General features: G+C 49.7%; 1 protein-coding gene across 1 annotated transcript in view; it reads left to right on the top strand.

Moving 5' to 3' along the window:
• The window catches only part of LOC132584521 (butyrophilin subfamily 2 member A2-like), a 48,180-nt gene extending 30,513 nt beyond the window's left edge, over positions 1-17,667 (top strand). Inside the window, exons 10-11 of the mRNA XM_060256417.1 lie at positions 14,192-14,218; positions 14,777-17,667. Coding sequence (XP_060112400.1) covers positions 14,192-14,218; positions 14,777-15,447 — 698 coding nt within the window. The 3' untranslated portion in view covers positions 15,448-17,667. The remainder of the gene's footprint in view (positions 1-14,191; positions 14,219-14,776) is intronic.
• The last annotated feature ends 1,055 nt before the right edge of the window (positions 17,668-18,722 follow it).

Below are 18,722 nucleotides of genomic sequence, written 5' to 3'. Positions count from 1 at the left end.
CTTACCTCCTGCCAGCAATGGTGGGAAGGCATGAGGAAAGGCTGGGCAGTCATTCAGGAGAACTTAGAAATGGCTAAAAAGGACTATAAAGCTTATTTTGACAAGAAGCACTCCCCAGAGTGGGACTTTAAGGTGGGGAAGAGTGTGTTCCTGTCAACCAAGAATCTACCATTACCACAGACTTGTAAAAAATTGGCATACAAGTTCCTGGGTCCATTTAAAATAAGACGAGTAATAAACAAAGTGACAGTAGAATTGGACCTTCCTAAAATGTTTAGTAAAATTCATCCTGTTTTCCATTGCAGTCTTCTTCGGAAAGATCCTGGAATTACGTCATGGCACCCCCACCCTCCAGAGCCCACTCCTATTCAAGTGAAGGGTCAGAGTCACCATGAGGTGCAGGAGGTGCTGGACTCAAAAATCCAAAGAGGGGTGTTGTACTATCTGGTCCGTTGAAAGTACTTTCCTCCTAGTTGTGATGAGTGGGTTAAATCAACTGACCTGCGGGCCCCCTCTCTTCTGAAGAAGTTTTACCTACTGCACCCAAACAAACCCCAAGCAAGAGCTTAGGGGGGGGGGCGGTATGTCAGACCCTGGAGAGCTTTGATATTATGCTGATATACATGATTGATATGCAATATAGCCTGACATGACTAACTCCATTTTGAGCATTTGCTACTAAACCTGAAGCAGAGGCCTTGCATACCAAAGTAGAGACAGAGATGTTACTAACCCCTGCTGTGAATTCCACTTCATAGTACTAACAAAAGCAACAACCCTTTGAAGATAGCATGCCTCAAGGAGAGCCAGCAGGGCTCTTCCGTGAGAAAAGGAACCACAAGAGATAAGGAGAAGAGAAGGTGTTACATGTATCCTAGCAGTGTGAGAATGTAGAATTGTTTAGAAATCCTTTGATGTATACTGTTTAAAGCATTCTCCTTCCCGCCAACGGGCATCAGTTCCAATGCTCCTTTGTCCAGAACCTTGAGTTATCAAATAAACGTCTTAACATTGTAACAAATGGAAGTCCGTTTACTTTGAACCTCCATCGTCTGACATATACAAGTAGAGTAAAGAAATATTTGTTTAAAGATTAAAAAGCACAGAACTTACTTTCTAACTTTGCTGAGAATTCTCAGCCTCGGTTAATACCAATACTGGGGGGAGGGTAAGGATACTGGGGGAGGATAAACTGAAAAAGATAAAATGGGATGGGATTGGATTGGATTGGAAGAGTGAAGCTGGAAAGGGAGGAACAGGTAAGGCAAAAAAAAAAAGCAAGGTAGATGTAGTGTATCAGTAAATAATATGCGACCGGGCGCAGGGGCAACTGGGCCGTCCCAGAAGCCCCAGCGCAGGGCGCGAATCTCCCCGCCTATCAACAGCTGTGGCGGGAAGTTCAACGGGTCAGGATTGGCCTGACCAACCCTGTAGGCTGTACCAGGGATTGTATATAAGTGGGACCCGGCCCGCGTGTTCCTTCTTCTTGCAACGTGCTCCTAATAAACAATGTTGCCCTACTCTCGTCTCCGCATCGAGTACGTTACACTGGCGACGAGGATGGGATCCTAGCCTAATCGGCTACGATGGAGATCTTGGGCAACGAACGACCGGTCACGACCGCCGCCGCCACCATGGCCAACCAGGGCGGAATCACCGGCTACCTCGAGCCCTTCGACCCTGCAAATCCAGAGGGCTGGGAGTCCTACTCGGAACGGGTCGAGTTCTACCTCCGGGCCAACAAGGTCACCGACGCCGGAGCAAAGAGGGATGTTCTCCTGAGCGTATGCGGGCCTGCCACGTTCGAGATCGCAAAGGGTCTCTCGGCGCCCGCCCGCCTGGCGGAGAAATCCTACGAGGAGATCATCAGACTCCTCACAGGCCACTTCTTGCCGCAGCCCTCACGGGTGGCTCGCAGATTCCTGTTCCACAGGAGGGACCAGGCGGCAGGAGAATCGGCCGCCGACTATCTGGCAGCCCTCCGCAAGATCGCCGGGAACTGCAACTTCCCCCAGCTGGAAGACACCCTGGCCGACCGATTCACGTGGGGCCTCCGCGACGAGAGGCTCCAGCAGAAGCTCTTCGCCAAAGAAGAGCTCACCCTCCAGAGCGCCTTCAGCGAAGCGGTGGCGTTCGAGAGGACCGCCAGGACCTTTCCCAAGACCCGGTCAGACGCCGTCCACCACGAGGAGCTGGACCACGACCGCACGGAGGAGGGAGAAGCCTACCAGCTGCGCCGCCCCGCCGGCCCACCCAACAGAGCGGCCCAACGCCCCCGAGCGGCCGATCGACCACCGGCGTCGGAGAGGGTTCCTTCCGGCCACCAAGTGCGCCAGCTGCGGCGACTCCCACGATCGGAGAGACTGCCAGTACCGGACCTGGGACTGCCGGAGCTGCGGGAAGACCGGCCACATCGCCAGGGCTTGCCGGGCCAAGCTCAACCGCCGGAGGCCAACCACGCACCACGAGTCAGCGGAGTCCCACTCAGCAGACTCCACGTCCCTACAGGTACTGAACTTGCCCCTCGCCACCCCCGATAAAATTAAAGTGGCAGTCCTCATCGAAGGGAACCCCTGCCAAATGGAGGTGGACTCAGGTTCCTCCATTTCCCTCATAGCGGAGGAGACCCTGAGGGAACTGTGCCCCCGGCAGCGGCTGCAACTACGGCCGGCGAACTTCATACTCCGGGACTTTCAGAAGAACCCGGTGCAAATTGCGGGGTGGGCGCGGGTGCAAGTCGAGAGGGGGTCCTTCTACGGCCCGCTGGACATCCTGGTGGTAAAGCGCCAGCTTGCCACCCTGCTGGGACTGGCGTGGTTCAAACCCTTGGGGATCCGGGTGGAAGGGGTGGGGCAAACCCTAACACCCAGGGGGTTCGGGGAGATATGCCAAGAGTTCCCTGACGTGTTCGATGGGTCTCTAGGGAGCTACAAAGGGCCGGCCATCTCCCTACCGCTAGACCCCACGGTCCGGCCGATTCGGCTCAAGGCGAGGAGGGTCCCGTTCGCTTTAAAGCCAAAAATAGAGGCCGAACTAGACCGCCTCACAGCCCAGGGAGTCCTGGAGCCTGTGGACTATGCCACCTGGGAGACCCCCATCGTAACCCCCATCAAGCCAAACGGGGAGGTGCGGATCTGTGCAGACTATAAATGCACGATAAACAAGGCACTACAGGATAACCCCTACCCAGTGCCGGTGGTAAACCACGTTCTGGCTGCCCTAGCGGGGTCCAAGATCTTCGGGAAGCTGGACCTGGCACAGGCCTACCAACAGCTCCCGGTAGATGCTAAGACAGCGGAAGCCCAAACGATAGTGACACACAGGGGGGCCTTCAGGGTGAGGAGGCTCCAATTCGGGGTTAGCGTCGCTCCCGGGATCTTCCAGAGTATAATGGACGCTCTCCTGAAAGGGATCCCGGGAGTCCAGCCGTTTTTTGATGACGTGTTAATCGCCGCCCCGGACCCCGAAGAATTCGGCAACCGCCTAAGAGAGGTGCTCCGCCGGTTCCAGGCTGCGGGGCTCAAAGTCAAGAGGGAGAAGCGGGGAGACACCGCCTACTGGATAAAAAAGCCCCTTGGGTTTGGGGCAAACGACAAGCCGCCGCGTTTCAGGCGGTCAAGGACGTTCTGGTGTCCAACGCGGTGCTCCACCATTTTGACGAGGGCCTCCCCGTCATCTTGGCTTGCGATGCGTCGCCGTATGGGGTGGGAGCAGTCCTGGGGCACCAACTCTCGGACGGGAGGGAGGTGCCGGTAGCGTACTACTCCCGCACACTGACACCGGCAGAGCGCAATTACGCGCAGATAGACAAGGAGGCTCTGGCGATCGTGGCGGGGGTCCGCAAGTTCCATGAGTATCTGTACGGGCGGAGGTTCACCATAGCCACGGACCACAAGCCCCTCTTAGGTCTGCTGGCCCCAGATCGACAAACCCTCCAAATCCTGTCACAGCGTGTGTTGAGGTGGAATCAATTCCTCAACTCCTACACTTACACACTGGTACACCGGGCCGGCAAGGCTATGGGGCACGCAGACGCGCTCAGCCGCTTGCCGCTCCCGGAAATGGGTCCAGACCCCGCCCCCGCACACCAGGTCATGCTGATGGAGAGCCTCCCAGAGCCACCCCTTCACGCAGCGGAGGTCGCCAAGGCCACCCAGAAACATAAGACACTTGCACGGGTGCTCGACTGGGTGGTGAGGGGGTGGCCAGAGGGGAACATGGGGGAAGATTTCAAACCCTATAAGGTCAGGAGGGAGGAACTAGCAGCCCACAAAGGGTGCCTACTATGGGGAAGTAGGGTGGTGATTCCGCCCCCGCTGCAAAAGCGGGTTCTAGAATCCCTCCATGAGACCCACCCCGGCATAGTTCGTATGAAGGCCCTGGCCAGAAGCTACGTCTGGTGGCCGGGAATGGACGGGGAAATAGAGAGTTGGGTCCGCAGGTGCCAGACGTGCCAGGAGTCGCGGCCCGAGCCTCCCAGCGCCCCCGCCACTAGGTGGGAGTCCACCAGGAAACCATGGTCGAGACTCCACCTCGACTTCGCGGGGCCGTTCCAGGGGCAGATCTTCATGATAATTGTTGCTCGAGGTCATCCCCGTAGGGTCCACCTCGTCCGCAGCCGCAATCCGAGCATTACGCAGGGTCTTAAGCACACACGGCATCCCGGACACCATAGTCTCGGACAATGGGACCACTTTCACGTCCGCAGACTTCCAGGCGTTCCTCCAGCGATACCTTATTAGGCACATAAGGTCGGCCCCCTTCCACCCAGCCACCAACGGTCAGGCAGAGCGGATGGTCCGCACCACCAAGGAAGCCCTGGGCCGTATTGTACAGGGAGACTGGGACCACCGATTAGCGGCATTCCTATTCGACAATAGGATCACCCCCAACCCGGTCACGGGGGTTAGCCCGGCCGAGCTCCTCATGGGACGAAAGCTCATAACCCGGCTAGACAGACTACACCCTGACCGGGCGTCAGACACCCGCGAGAGCCCCGAGGTCCGGGACGCAGTCAGGGGTTTCTTCGCGGGCGACCCGGTTTACGCCCGGAACTACGCAAGGGGGCCCAATTGGGTGGCGGGCCGAGTGCTATGAGTCACCGGGTCCCGCCACTACGACATATCAACTGAGGGGGGCCAGGTACTACGGCGGCACATAGACCAATTGAGGCGCCGCACGCTACCAGAGGAACTGGCGGACACAGAAGAGGCAAGAGCCGGAGAGGAGCTCATCGGGGACCGACCGGAGGACGCGGCCCCATCCCCCCTAACGCCGGCCCAGGTAGCACCGGAACCGCCAGAGCCCGAAGGTGCCGAAGAACCAGTCCGGCCGCCACCGTCCGCACCAGGGTCCCCCGCTGCATCAGACGCGGTGGCGGCGCCTCCCCCACAGGACCTCCCCAGACGGTCCACCAGAGAGCGCCGACCTCCTGCATATCTGCAAGACTATGTTCATTAACCAGGGGGGGAGGGGTGTAGTGTATCAGTAAATAATATGCGACCGGGCGCAGGGGCAACTGGGCCGTCCCAGAAGCCCCAGCGCAGGGCGCGAATCTCCCCGCCTATCAACAGCTGTGGCGGGAAGTTCAACGGGTCAGGATTGGCCTGACCAACCCTGTAGGCTGTACTAGGGATTGTATATAAGTGGGACCCGGCCCGCGTGTTCCTTCTTCTTGCAACGTGCTCCTAATAAACAATGTTGCCCTACTCACGTCTCCGCATCGTGTACGTTACAGTAGAAGAGAGAAGGAAGTATCAAGGAGGTGGGGAAGAAACAGAGACAGCCAGGGAAAGAGATGAGAAAGGCCCTCTAAGCTCTTGAAGGATTGACTACATCAGGGGTGTGTGGCTTAATATGCAGAGGAGCTTCTGCTAGAAAAACAGCAAAAGGAAAGGGGATAAGGTGGTGGAGAGGAGGAAGGTGGATGGCTGTAAGAACTGCTAGGGAAATGTGGTGGGGAGGGGAGGAAGGGGGCAAAGAGGTCTTCTCATAGGTACCCTACTTTTTCTGGCATAAGACAAGGACTAAACCTATGGGGTCTGCATATCGTTGCAGCAGGTTTGGTAATTAAAATTTATTAACTACTCTTCCACAGAAAAACTCTACTAGCACGGAGGGAAAAATCACACAAAGACAATACCCAAAAGCAACCAACAACCAATACCAGGACACAGATCAGAACAAATCTGAAAGTAGCAATACAAACTTAGAACCAGCCAGCATTCATGAAGGGTCACATAAAAAGAGAGGGATGGAAAAAAAGTAATATAAAAAGATAGGTCACATAAAAAGAGGGGGGAGGAGCTTAGTCCTACATTGTCATGGGCTCCAGCTGGCTCTAACTCCTAATCACTGAAGTGGGTAAAGTCCAACTTCTCATGTTGTAGATGCAGTGCTGCACAGACTCATGGAAATGTCCACATTCTCAGATGCTGTTCTCCTTACAGAAAAAGTTCAGGGATCAAAATTGTTCAGTGAGACAGCCACTCTTGAGTTGGCAAACCTTCTATTATTTGCAACAGTTGGTTCTAGTGGAGGTGGGTTATATTGAGCTGGGCACTCTATTAAAGAATCAAGCAGTCCAAGCTTGTGGTCCTCTAGGTAACGATTGAAGGGCTCGGTGTCTAAGCATTTGAGAATTCTTGAGAAATGCTGACCAACTGCCCAAGTGTGAAAACCAAACTCCTTTCCTACACCATGACAGTCAAGAGGCTTGATATCTGAAGGGATTGCTTTGTAAGGCAGATTGTCTTCGATGGAGTTTTCAAGATGAAGACATCCGTTTCCTCTTTGAAGATCTTTAAATGTGCTAGACATGCTGCTTTCTGCCTGATTAGGTAATGCTGTTGAAATTTTCAGGGAGGAGTCACTTGTATTAAACAGAGTCTTTGCATGATGCATTCTTGAGAACAGTGGCAAAATCGTGTTGGCTCTGACGGAATATCCCTCTGAATCTCAGGAAAACTTTCTGCCCCCCAAGGACGAAATAATGAGACAGAAACCACGTATTGGAATAAAATTGGGCCACTTTATTAATTAACCTCATAAACAGCAAGGGTACCCCACCAGCGGCCTGGTATACCTAACCGAGCATAAGTGCTCAGGGATCCCATCATTCACAGACTTTCCTTTAGGAAAAGACAAGTGGTGAATCAAACGAAATTCACCAGGCGTCTCTTTGGGTACCACCCCCAGAGGAGAAACTCTAAGAGTACTCACTGGAGGACATGAAAAGGGACCCAACACCCTTCCTTCAACTAGCTCCTTAGCTATTTTATCTCCTGAAAGAAACCTGAAAGAAACGGGACTCTAGGCCCATGAAATGGGATCCTAAAACCAAACTTAAAACCTACCAACAAATACAAACTATCGGCCCTCTTCGGATACTCCGCCAACCACAATTCAAGAGGCCCCACCCTTATCGGGCTGGGACCCTTTTTTAGCTGGAAAGGCTCCTCCACTTCCCCCAGGCTTTTTCGGGTTCTTACGTCCCCTGGCCCTAGGGCAACTGTCAAAGGAATGTGAGCCCCCGCAGAAGGGGCATTCGTGCCTAAACTAGCACGCTTTCCTGTTGCAAACCCCGAGGGAACCAAACTCCCAGCAGAGCAAGCGGGGTTGAACCACCTGCCCTACAGCACCGCGGGGAGAGCCTGACGAAGCTGACACAGCAGAGGCAGCTGTCAGAGCGGTCACCCAGATTAGGCCTAGCAGGGTACATGACCTGCAGCCAAAGCAGCTGGTGGATCCTATCCCACGGAAGAGACAGATAAAGGACATCCCTCATCCGGAACTCTTCGTCATATTACAGCCATGCCGGGCCACTAAAAGCCGTATAACCCTTATATATTATATCTAAATACTGAAAAAGGGCTGCAGCCCTCCAAGGCTGGGCCCGAGCGATCACCCCTGCGTAGATACAAAACCCTGGAAACCAATTGGCCCAGGTTCTGTCCACCTTACGCTTCTTCAATTTTTCTTTCTCTTTTTCATCTAAATCCTCCTTATCTTTTTTCTCCAACTCCCTGAAGAGTAAGGAAAATATATCTACATACTCCCCTTTTAATATTTTCTCATGCATTGCGGAAAGTAAGTGGTCACCCAATGGAAGAGCAACATCTCCAAAGGGTAAAGAAGTGAAAGGCACCATCCCATAAAGGGAGGGTGCCCGGACAAAGGGGGCGGTCATACCCAAATGACCGCCACCAGAACAAGCCCCGTAAGGCCCCCCCTGCCCGCTAAACCCAGGCCAGGTAAAAGGAGACCCAAACCCTGAGGCAGAAGGAATGCCTGAACTAGTCAAGGGGCAACCTTGTCCAACCAATAAGGTAGGACCACAAGGATCCCATGGCCAAGCCTGACCACTACCAATCTGACAATTACCTGCCAACTTACCCGACCATCCAGAAGGAACAACCGCCGTCCCCAGACCAAATGCTCCAGCATCTGCTGCCACATCAGCCCCACTGGACCCAGCATCATTATCCATGGATACACCAGCAGACTTGCCCTCAAGGAGAGAAAGCCTAGTTAAAATGTTGGCTTGGCGACCCCTCCTGGACATCCCAGCACCGTCCAGCCCCCCAGGACAAGGCAGACCTAACGCTTTCTCAAGAGCCCTCAGTCTGCTCAAAATATTAGCCTCCACCACCCCATCATCTTCCTCATCAGAGGAAGATGCAGGAGATGGAGGTCTTTTAGGCGGCGCCCGAGTGTCCTGGGTATTGGCTTCTTGCCTTTAGTCTTCCCAGACCCCTTACCACCGGCCATGACGGCAATACAACACCCTTAAATAACTCTATACCAAAGATGAGCTCCAAAATGGCCAATGGCCTTGTTACCAGCCAACAGCCCTGTTACCGGGCAAAACTGGAGCCTAAAATGGCCGCCGCCACCCCCTCTGTTAAATGCACTCAAAATGGTCGACAGCCCTGTTACCGGGCAAGAATGGGTACCTAAAATGGCCACCACCACCCCTTCTGTTGCCAAAACCTAAAATGGCTGACAGCCCTGTTACTGGGCAGAAAATGACGCCTATAATGGCCGCCCACCAGGCCCCAGCAGCACCCCCCAGCCACACCTCAAAGAAGTCGCTTCAGAGGGAACTATCCAGCCCCCCAAAACTCAGCCTCTGCTGGGGCTATAACTCAGGCCATGCACAGCTCTTAACACCTCAAAGGAGCCGCTTCCAAGGGCACTATCCCTCCCCCCTAACACCCCCCACACACACTCAGCTTCTGCTGGGGCTAAAAATCAGGTCAGGAGCAGAGCTTAAGACTGCAGTAATGCAGTTTAAACACGCTGCACCACAGGGCCACTCAGACAGCCCACGCCAGACCACCCCCCTCAATAATTGAAAGGACTCAGCCAGGACGATGATGCATCCACCAACGCCAAAAAACCCTCAAGGGAACCGCCACCGCATGCCGCAGCCTGCTCCGTCGGCAGAAATAGCCCGCCGACAGCGAAGCCTTCTCCCGACGTCCTTCCAAAGACACGCCCGATGCAGACTGAGAGGAGCGCAGGTCTGGCTGTCAATCAGCCAGACCTCGCCCCCCAGCCTGTGCGCCTAAACGGGCGCCCTCTGTCTCTCCCCGTCCGGGAGGCAAACTCGTGCCTCTGCAGCCCAGCTGCTGCGCTGCGGGCTGCAGGCACATGATTGGTGTAATAATAAAGATGGCCATCTGGAGCTGTTAAAATTTAGTAAAATCCTCTGCGAATGATTGTTGCTAGTTAACATTTCCGTAGATGTTATATCTATTGAAGTCTTTTTCTTTGTGAAAAGCATCCTCCAAAGAGAAACAACTTGTATCTTGGGCTTCCAGGAGGGTATCTGTCTTGTATAAGGGCATAAAATTAAGCAGATCTTATTTGATTACAAGATCATATTGGGTGATTTCTCTTTATGTATCTTCTTCTGGCTCAGACTTGGCTCATCCACCTTTAAGACTGGAGCTCGGGAGGGCCAAACATTGGGCAAATTATAACTTGCACATTTAATTACACTAAGTCCAGTTACAATTTTCCTAAATTGTTTGAGGTTTGATCTAATTTAAATCAATGATGTGAAAAAACAGTTCACTGTCTTAGCAATCAATGTAGGGAGCTCCTTCAAGCAGTTATCTGCTGCCTCTGTGCTCGTTACTGATTGTGGGTGAGTTGACAGCATCCACAGTAAAACTTCCATTTAAGTTAAGAGCATCAGCCAAAGGTGTAAAGCAACGTGCAGTGAATCTGTTATACTTTGGAGTCTCCTGGGCTGCAAAAAAATCTATCTTTTTCTGTTTGTTAACAAGAGGCGTAAATGACTCCTCTGAATCCCTTATGCTCTTGTTAGCACCCTGGCCCCAACCTGGTGGAATCAGCTCCCTATGGAGATTCAGACCCTACCGAACTTACTGCCATTCTATAGGGCCTGTAAAACAGAGCTATTCCGCCAGGCTTTTGGCTAGGGCAAGCGGGCGTCCTTATTTTATTGATTATATCATCTAACTGGCGCCTCTGCACTAATTCACCATCCTGATTGCTAGAGATAGGGCCAACATCTTTGACATCTTTTACACCTAGGACATTCATGCTTTAATCTGTAAAATGTGCTTACACCATCCACGAACTTTTCATCTAATTGTATTTAATTGTTTTAATTGTTTTATTTTTTCCTTTTGGATTTTTCAATTGTTCTGTTATGCTGTAATCCACCCTGAGCCCATTATGGGACAGGGCGGACTATAAATCCACTCAATAAGTAAATAAATAAATAGTTGAGCCTTGCAGCCTTGAACTATTGACTATCAGCTAATTAAAAGGGGATAGCAGTTTTTAGCAGTTGTGGCCTCCTTGTTTAAGCCGGCAAATGTTTTGTTTTTCAAAAAGAGAAATGGCTGAAGCTAGCAGCAGCTTTATCGCCTTAAAGTAGTAAATAGCCCAACCATGCATTTTTAATAAAGGGGGCGTGGCCAGTGACATCATTTCCGGTAACATCACTGGAAGCTGTGTCAACCCATGCATTTTTAATGAAGGGGCATGGCCAATTACATCACTTCCGGTGACGTCACCAGAAGCTCTGTCAAACTTTGCATTTTAATGAAGAGGGCGTGGCCAGTAACGTCACTTCCGCTAACGTCACCGGAAACTGCGTCATCAGGGTCATGACCCCAATGACATCACCCAGGTCATGCCCCCACCCCCACGTGACCTAGCCCCCGCCAATCACCATCTATGCCCCACCATGACGTAGCTACCCCCACATAATTAATTAATTAATTAAGCACCTCCTCCAGGAAATGGCCTTACTGACGCACACCATGTGACATAGCCAGGCCAAACAGCATCTACATTCACCCCGCCGTGACCTAGCAAACCCGCATATTTAATTAATTAAGCACCTCCTCCAGGAAATTACCTTACTGATGCACACCACGTGACGTAGCCAGGCCAATCAGCATCTACATCCACCCCGCTGTGACCTAGCAACCCTGCATATTAATTGAGCAGGCCAGAAATCACATGTGTAGCCCCCTCCCCTGCCCCCTTCTCCAGTGCCACCCACTGCAGCATCATTGAACTTCCGCCTGTGGCACCCCACCCCGGTAATTGGGGGCCGCCACTGAGAATTTGCCGAGTCTCCCACTCTATTTAATAAATCAAATATTTGTCCATATTCTCTTGCATGAAGAGCAGACATTTCAATGAATAAGCAACTGAGGTCACAACTTGCATTATCGAATGTATTGACATTTCATCTATAACAAATTTAACCTTGCGGTCTACCATTTGTTCAGACCACGAAAGACATGCGTGAGATCTCTGCCCGGGCGATTGAAGCTGGCATCCTTCACAAGAATCATATAAAAATTCATTGATACAATGCATTGTTATCGAATAGACAGCAGCACGAACTAATGCTGACATTGCTGATTTCCGTTTTCGGGGTGGCATACAGTCAGAATCTTCAAAAACTTCCATGCTTAAAAGCTTTCTCATGGCAATGGCTCGTTCCCTGGGCATCATGCCAAATGGAATTTTTGGCTGTTCCTGTTAAAAAGACAGCATTTATTTTAGTTTTACAAGCCTTGACAAGCCCCCACACCCACCACACAATGCTAAACAACTGGACTCCATACCTGTGTGGAGATTTTTGCCTCTGAAGGAATATTCTCCTCTGGGGCTTCAGCCAATTTTAAATCTGGAATTTGTGGCCCAATGCAGGCAGAATACTAGAAAATTAAAAGCAGATTTTTTTCAGTTAAAAGCACTTTGCAAAGCCTGTTTTTCCAATAACCTTTTCTATTCCGCCACCACCACCACTTTCCCCCTTTCCCAAATTACCTGTGCCATAGAGTTCTCATCTGGAATCAGCTCTTGGGAATCAGGAATCTCTTGGAAAACCTGGGTGCTGTAGGGAATAAGTTCCTGAGCGTCTGGGAAATCTTCCAGGAGGCCTTGCAAAATTTGGGAAACGCCATTTTTAGCTAGCATGTTAGCTGTTGTCTCCCCGCTGTCCATACTAACGCGAGTCTCTTCGTCAAAAACAGGCCCCGGGAAATGGAGCTTTGTGGGAACAAATTCATCATCCTCAGAACTGCTCACATATCTCTTTTTAAAATTTTATCTCACCAATGGCAGCGGGCTGGAAAGTACCAAGGGTCTGGCCAGAGTTTCCATGTTCTCAGCAAGAGCCTGTGCACGTGTGTACAAGCACAAATGGCTTCTTTCCTAAAATAACCTGGTGAGGGTGAGCTGGGTGGGTGGGCCCCATTTGCTATTGGACAAAGGTGACTGGGCGTGTTGTTAGAGGGGTCACACGGCCCTACTCAGGCCTTCTCAGTGGCGACCCCCAATTTCCGGGGTGGGGTGCCACAGGCGGAAATTCAATGACACTGCAGTGGGTGGTGCTGGAGAAGGGAGCAGGAGAGGGGGCTACACATGTGATTTCTGGCCTGCTCTATTAATATGCAGGGTTGCTAGGTCACAGCGGGGTGGACGTAGACGCTGATTGGCCTGGCTACGCCACGTGGTGTGCGTCAGTAAGGTCATTTCCTGGAGGAGGTGCTTAATTAATTAAATATGCAGGGTTGCTAGGTCACGGCGGGGTGGACATAGATGCTGATTGGCCTGGCTATGTCACGTGGTGTGCGTCAGTAAGGCCATTTCCTGGAGGAGGTGCTTAGTTAATTAATTATGCGGGGTAGCTACGTCATGGTGGGGCATAGATGGTGATTGGCGGGGGCTAGGTCACGTGGGGGTGGGGGCATGACCTGGGTGATGTCATTGGGGTCATGACCCTGATGATGCAGTTTCCGGTGATGTCAGCGGAAGTGACGTTACTGGCCACGCCCCCTTCATTAAAAATGCAAGGGTTGACAGAGCTTCCGGTGGCATCACCGGAAGTGACGTGATTGGCCACGCCCCCTTCATTAAAATGCATGGGTTGGCGCAGCTTCCGGTGACATCGCCGGAAATGACGTCACTGGCCATGCACCCTTCATTAAAAATACATGGGTGGGCTATTTACTACTCCTTAACATTCTTGGTGTTCCTGGTTTATCTCAATTATCAGAGCTCAGGAGCTTAATTAAAAGCAGACCACTTCTAATTATGCTGGGTCGTATCATACATTTAAAATCACAATTCAAACAGAATCCAGATTTTAAGTAAGATAAGGTTATAAGAAACATTCAATTTGCAGAACTGTGACATCCACAGCTGCTAGCTCGGTGCCATCTTCTGCCCAACTCAAATTAATTAATTACTGTATGGCAGTGCATGTAGAATTGTGTAGCCAGGAGATCTGAAAATTGTCTGCAAGCCTGAACCTATAGCTAGGTGTATTTTTTTGGCTGAGAGAACTGTGACAGATGCAAGGTCACCCAGCTGGATTCAAGTGGAGGAGTGGGGAATTGAATCCAGTTCTGCAGATTAGAGTCCGCTTCTCTTAACCACGACCCACGATTTGGGTGAGACTGAGCAAAAAAACTGGTTGTATCCAGCCCATGTCTTGTCATGTCATGTAACTCCTTCTCAACTATTTGAATAGCAGAAAAGCAATTTCACATGTCTAGAACAATGTCATGTAACTCTTTCCCTGCAGACTGTTTACCCCATCAAATTAATCTTCCACCTCAATGACTTTTTGTTCTGCTGATGATGTAGTATGAGTTTCCCAATCACCTTCCTTGCTTTTACTTTGCAGACTTTAGGAAGGCTCAGAGCTACCTAGGTAAGTGCAATTTGTTGTCTGGAGTGGGTTAGGGTGGCCACCAAAACTAACATGGCAAGCATGAAGCTCAAACATGAGCTGGTCCATGGGTAGTGCTTCATGTAACGATGGCTGTAGGCAAAGCTAGTGTCCCATTGGTGTTTTGTGCAGGAAAGCAGAAAGTGTATTAATAAAACATACATATTTGTAACGTGTTCCTTTAAACACCAAGATACACATGTCAGGAAATCTAGAGTAAATTAGTTTTTTTCATATCACATACAATTGTGTTTGGAGATCTATGTGTATTTCCAAAATTAGAATTCCTTGTGGATTACACCAGAATATGCCACCACAACCATGATGTGGTGAACTACCCTAAGACACCTGTCCTTAAAGCCAATGGACAATGGACAGCTTTTAGCAACTGCTAGGGTTGATAAAAGCAGATGTGGCATCTGGAATTTTGATCAGGGATGCAATGGGCACTTTAGTGTATTCATACCCTTTGAGCTTCTCTCCTTATATCCCATTGGTAATACACCCTTTGCTTACAAGTTTTGGTTTGTTCTCCTGCAGTTCCTGTCCATCTGGATCCAAACTGTAAACATGCAGACCTTGCAGTGTCTGCAGACTTCAATGAAGTTCAACACAAGCCCACATCTTCAGAAGCAGCTACCAAGGCTGGAGCCCTGATTGCAGTGGGAAGAGAGGGGTTTCAGGGAGGGAGGCAATACTGGCAAGTGAGGGTGTGGGACAAGCCAGAGTGGGATCTAGGAGTGCTGACAGAAGCCACAAGGGACAAGTTGCAAAAGCAGAAGTTTGAAGCACCCCTGGAAGAGGGATACTGGTCCCTGCAAAAGTTGAATGGGAAATATCACCCTGACGAGGCAGATGATCAAATCAGGGGTCATTCTGTTAAGCCTCGAATGGTTGGGGTTTATCTGGACTGGGAAGAATGCATCCTGTCATTCTATAGTGTAAACACCATGACAGCCATCATGAAGATTCCACTAGAAACCTCTGAGAAGCTGTATCCATTCTTCAGTCCTGGTTACTCTGAACTGGGAGACAAGGTGAAGCCCCTCATCATCTGCCACAACAGTGACTGGGATTTCCCTTTACAATTAGGAAAAGAAATTTCCCTCCTCTGTTCCAGTAGTGGTGAAGCAGCAGAAACAACAGAAAGCTCATCAGAGTCAAGAATAACAGAAAATTCACAAGCCAAGAATAACAAAAAAAACCCCTAACAAAAGTGAAGAATTGGCTTCTGTTCCACACTCTTCACAAACCAAAGGAGTCTCAGAGCCAGTTACAACTGTCTTCCCTTCCTCTCCTCGCAACAGACACCCTTTGAGGTAGGTGGACTGAGAATGTTATGAAAGAAGTGTGACTGACCCAAGGTCACCCAGCTGGCTGCATGTGGAGGAGTGGGGAATGAAGCCTGGTTCTCCAGATTACACTCTGCTGCTTTTAACCACTATTCCACTAAGTGAACAACAACAATATTTGGTTCACAATAGTCTCAAATAAGGAAGCTCAGGAAATCTTCCTCTGCCAATGTTTTTCACAGACTTAAACAAAACACAGAGTATCATAATATGGGATTCTTCTGGATTTGTATTTCTGAAATTCATTCACTTAAAATAAGTAAAAGTGAAAGTAAAACTTTGACTGCAAGGATTCTTTTACTGGGGTTTGTTTTTGTTATCGCTTTATTGCCCAGGAATATGGGTACACTCCTGTGCGTCAAAAGAAAGAAAATAAATTATAGTTTTAGTGTTAAAAGTTTCACTTTGAATATGTGTTATAATTCATTTCTGCATTGCAGAACAATAGAGTGGCCCTCTTGCAGAAGAAGAAAAATTGAAATAAAATTAAGTAGTGGTTTTAGCACAAAATGTGTTAGACTTGTCCCCCCCCCTCCCTAATATTAGTATCTTGGAATACTGTTGGGGTACTTCTTTTTCTTTGGAGAAACCACTTAATTCCAGACTCATCCAACAACCTTTTAGAAATGGGTGCAATTTCCAAAAAATGCCCATCTTGAGAGTTGACCTGGTCCATATCATAGAAGATAATAAAAGCCCTACCGTGGTGGCAAATCTAACTATCCTGATCCTGATTCGTTGGGGCTTGATGGAACTGTATCGTACAAGCCTTTGGCCCATCAAACTATCAGTCAAGAGTACTTGTGTGCCATTGGCTGAGTCTGCTCCTCTCTCCCACCCGAATGGCTGTTGCCAGCCAGCAAAGCTGATTTTGTCAGTAAAATGCAACCAACCTTAGATCTGGCAGTTACTGCAAGAACACACTATTGACCCATCAAACATCAGTCACCACCTCTGGCCTCCCATTCTGGGGAGGAGCCAGTAGTCGTGGTGCATGTTGGCACCAACGATGTGGGGAAATGCAGTCGTGAGGTCCTGGAGGAAAAATTTAGGCTGCTAGGCAGGAGACTTAAGGCAAGGACCTCCAAGGTAGCCTTCTCAGAAGTGTAGGGAGGAAGGTGTAGGGAGAAAGGGTTTAAGTTTGTTAGGCACTGGGATGCTTTCTGGAACAAGCAGGAGCTGTACAAAAGAGATGGTCTCCACTTGTCCCAAGAAGGAACTAGGCTGCTAGCACTTAAAATAAAAAAGGTGACAGAGCAGTTTTTAAGCTAAATCTTGGGGGAAAGCCAACAGGAGATGAAATGTCTCTAGTTTGGGAGGACTCATCTCAAAGAGATGAAGGATTAGCTGTTACTTTTCTACTGGGCAATGGATCAGTGTTGTCCACTGAGATGGTGACAAACAGTATGGACTGTCTGCCAAAGTCTTGAGGCAGCAGGAGGAAGGTTGCGGGCCTAACTTGCCTGGGAAATTATAGATGTTTGTATACAAATGCTAGAAGTGTTCAAAGAAAAATCGGAGAGTTGGAATGCTTAGTGCTGGGTCATTAACACATATCCTGACCTTTTGTAACCTATTAGGAGGACATTACTAAATCAGCCCCACTATTGTTACCTGAAGATCCATCCAGGTGACCAGAGTCTGCTCTACTCATTGGCTTAAGGTGGGCTCCCAATCAGATACCCAGAATAGACTTACCACTGCCCACCACACAAGCCAGCCCCTTTTCTGGGTTGGTCTCACCCCCTCCAATGATTACATACAGGACTTCAAGCCATGCTTGCACTCTCTCTCTCTGCCTGTACACCATGTAACCAGATTGTTCCCCCTCCTTTACCCTAAGTAAGGGGGGGGGGTCTCTCAGTCATGGCACATGGTCGTGCATGCCTTCATCTTCAAGCCCCAAATGGACCTCTGCACACCTGGAAAGGTAGTATTCCCTGTGTGTCTTCCCTTTGACTCTGCTATATCTCACCTCTTCATTTCTTAAGTCTTGTGTATGCTTATATTATTTATGTGTAAAGGAATGATTGTACCGCAACACCTACATTTATTTGAATAAAACATTATAAAATACCACTGCTGGGACTATTCTTGAAAACCCAAACTCCGTATCATTGAAAGCAAAGATCCTTCGCTTCTAATTCGCTCTACCAAGTCTTTTAGCTAATTTCCCCATTAAAAATAAGAGATTTTAAAGCATCACCAGTAACAAATTGGTGTTCAAACAGCGAGTATTTCTTGAATGTCTGAATTACATGAGTGCACGCGAGTCTTTCAGCGCTCAGAATGTAGAGGGAAGGTTTTCAATGGAATAGCTTCTGAATTTACATTATATTAAAACACTGTGAATGCGTGTGAGTGGCTCTAGTCGAGCAAATCTTTCTGGTGGGTTGGCTTCCCCCTTTCACTTCTTGCAAGGATCTTTAGCAATACGCCCCGACTATTCCACAAGGATTGTGGTCTGCCCCAATCCGTGAGTATAGTTCGAACGCAAGTGGCTAAAGATCCCCAAGTCCCTGGCCGCCCCCGTGGCTGTCTGAAAGCGGCTATTTTGTGGGTGGAAACCAGGCTAGGATCTCTGGTTAGGAAAACCTGGGGCATTATGATACTGGCTGATTTGTTTTCAATTCCCTTCCTAATAATTCCCAGCATGGCATTGGCCTTTTTTATTGCAAACGCACACTGTCTTGACATTTTCAGTGAGTTATCTACCACGACCCCAAGATCTCTCTCTTGGTCAGTCTCTGCCAGTTCACACCCCATCAATTTGTATTTGTAGCTGGGATTCCTGGCCCCAATGTGCATTACTTTGCACTTGGCCACATTGAACCACATCTGCCACGTTGACGCCCACTCACCCAGCCTCAACAGATCCCTTTGCAGTTCCTCACAATCCTCTCTGGTTCTCACCACCCTGAACAATTTAGTGTCATCCGCAAATTTGGCCACTTCACTGCTCACTCCCAACTCTAAATCATTTATGAACAAGTTAAAGAGCAGGGGACCCAGTACCGAGCCCTGCGGCACCCCACTGCTTACCGTCCTCCACTGCGAAGACTGCCCATTTATACTCACTCTCTGCTTCCTATTACTCAGCCAGTTTTTGATCCACAAGAGGACCTGTCCTTTTA

Source organism: Heteronotia binoei, chromosome 15 (genome assembly GCF_032191835.1).
Source record: "Heteronotia binoei isolate CCM8104 ecotype False Entrance Well chromosome 15, APGP_CSIRO_Hbin_v1, whole genome shotgun sequence".
Lineage (NCBI taxonomy): Eukaryota > Metazoa > Chordata > Lepidosauria > Squamata > Gekkonidae > Heteronotia > Heteronotia binoei.
This window is presented reverse-complemented; position numbering and strand designations above follow the sequence as displayed.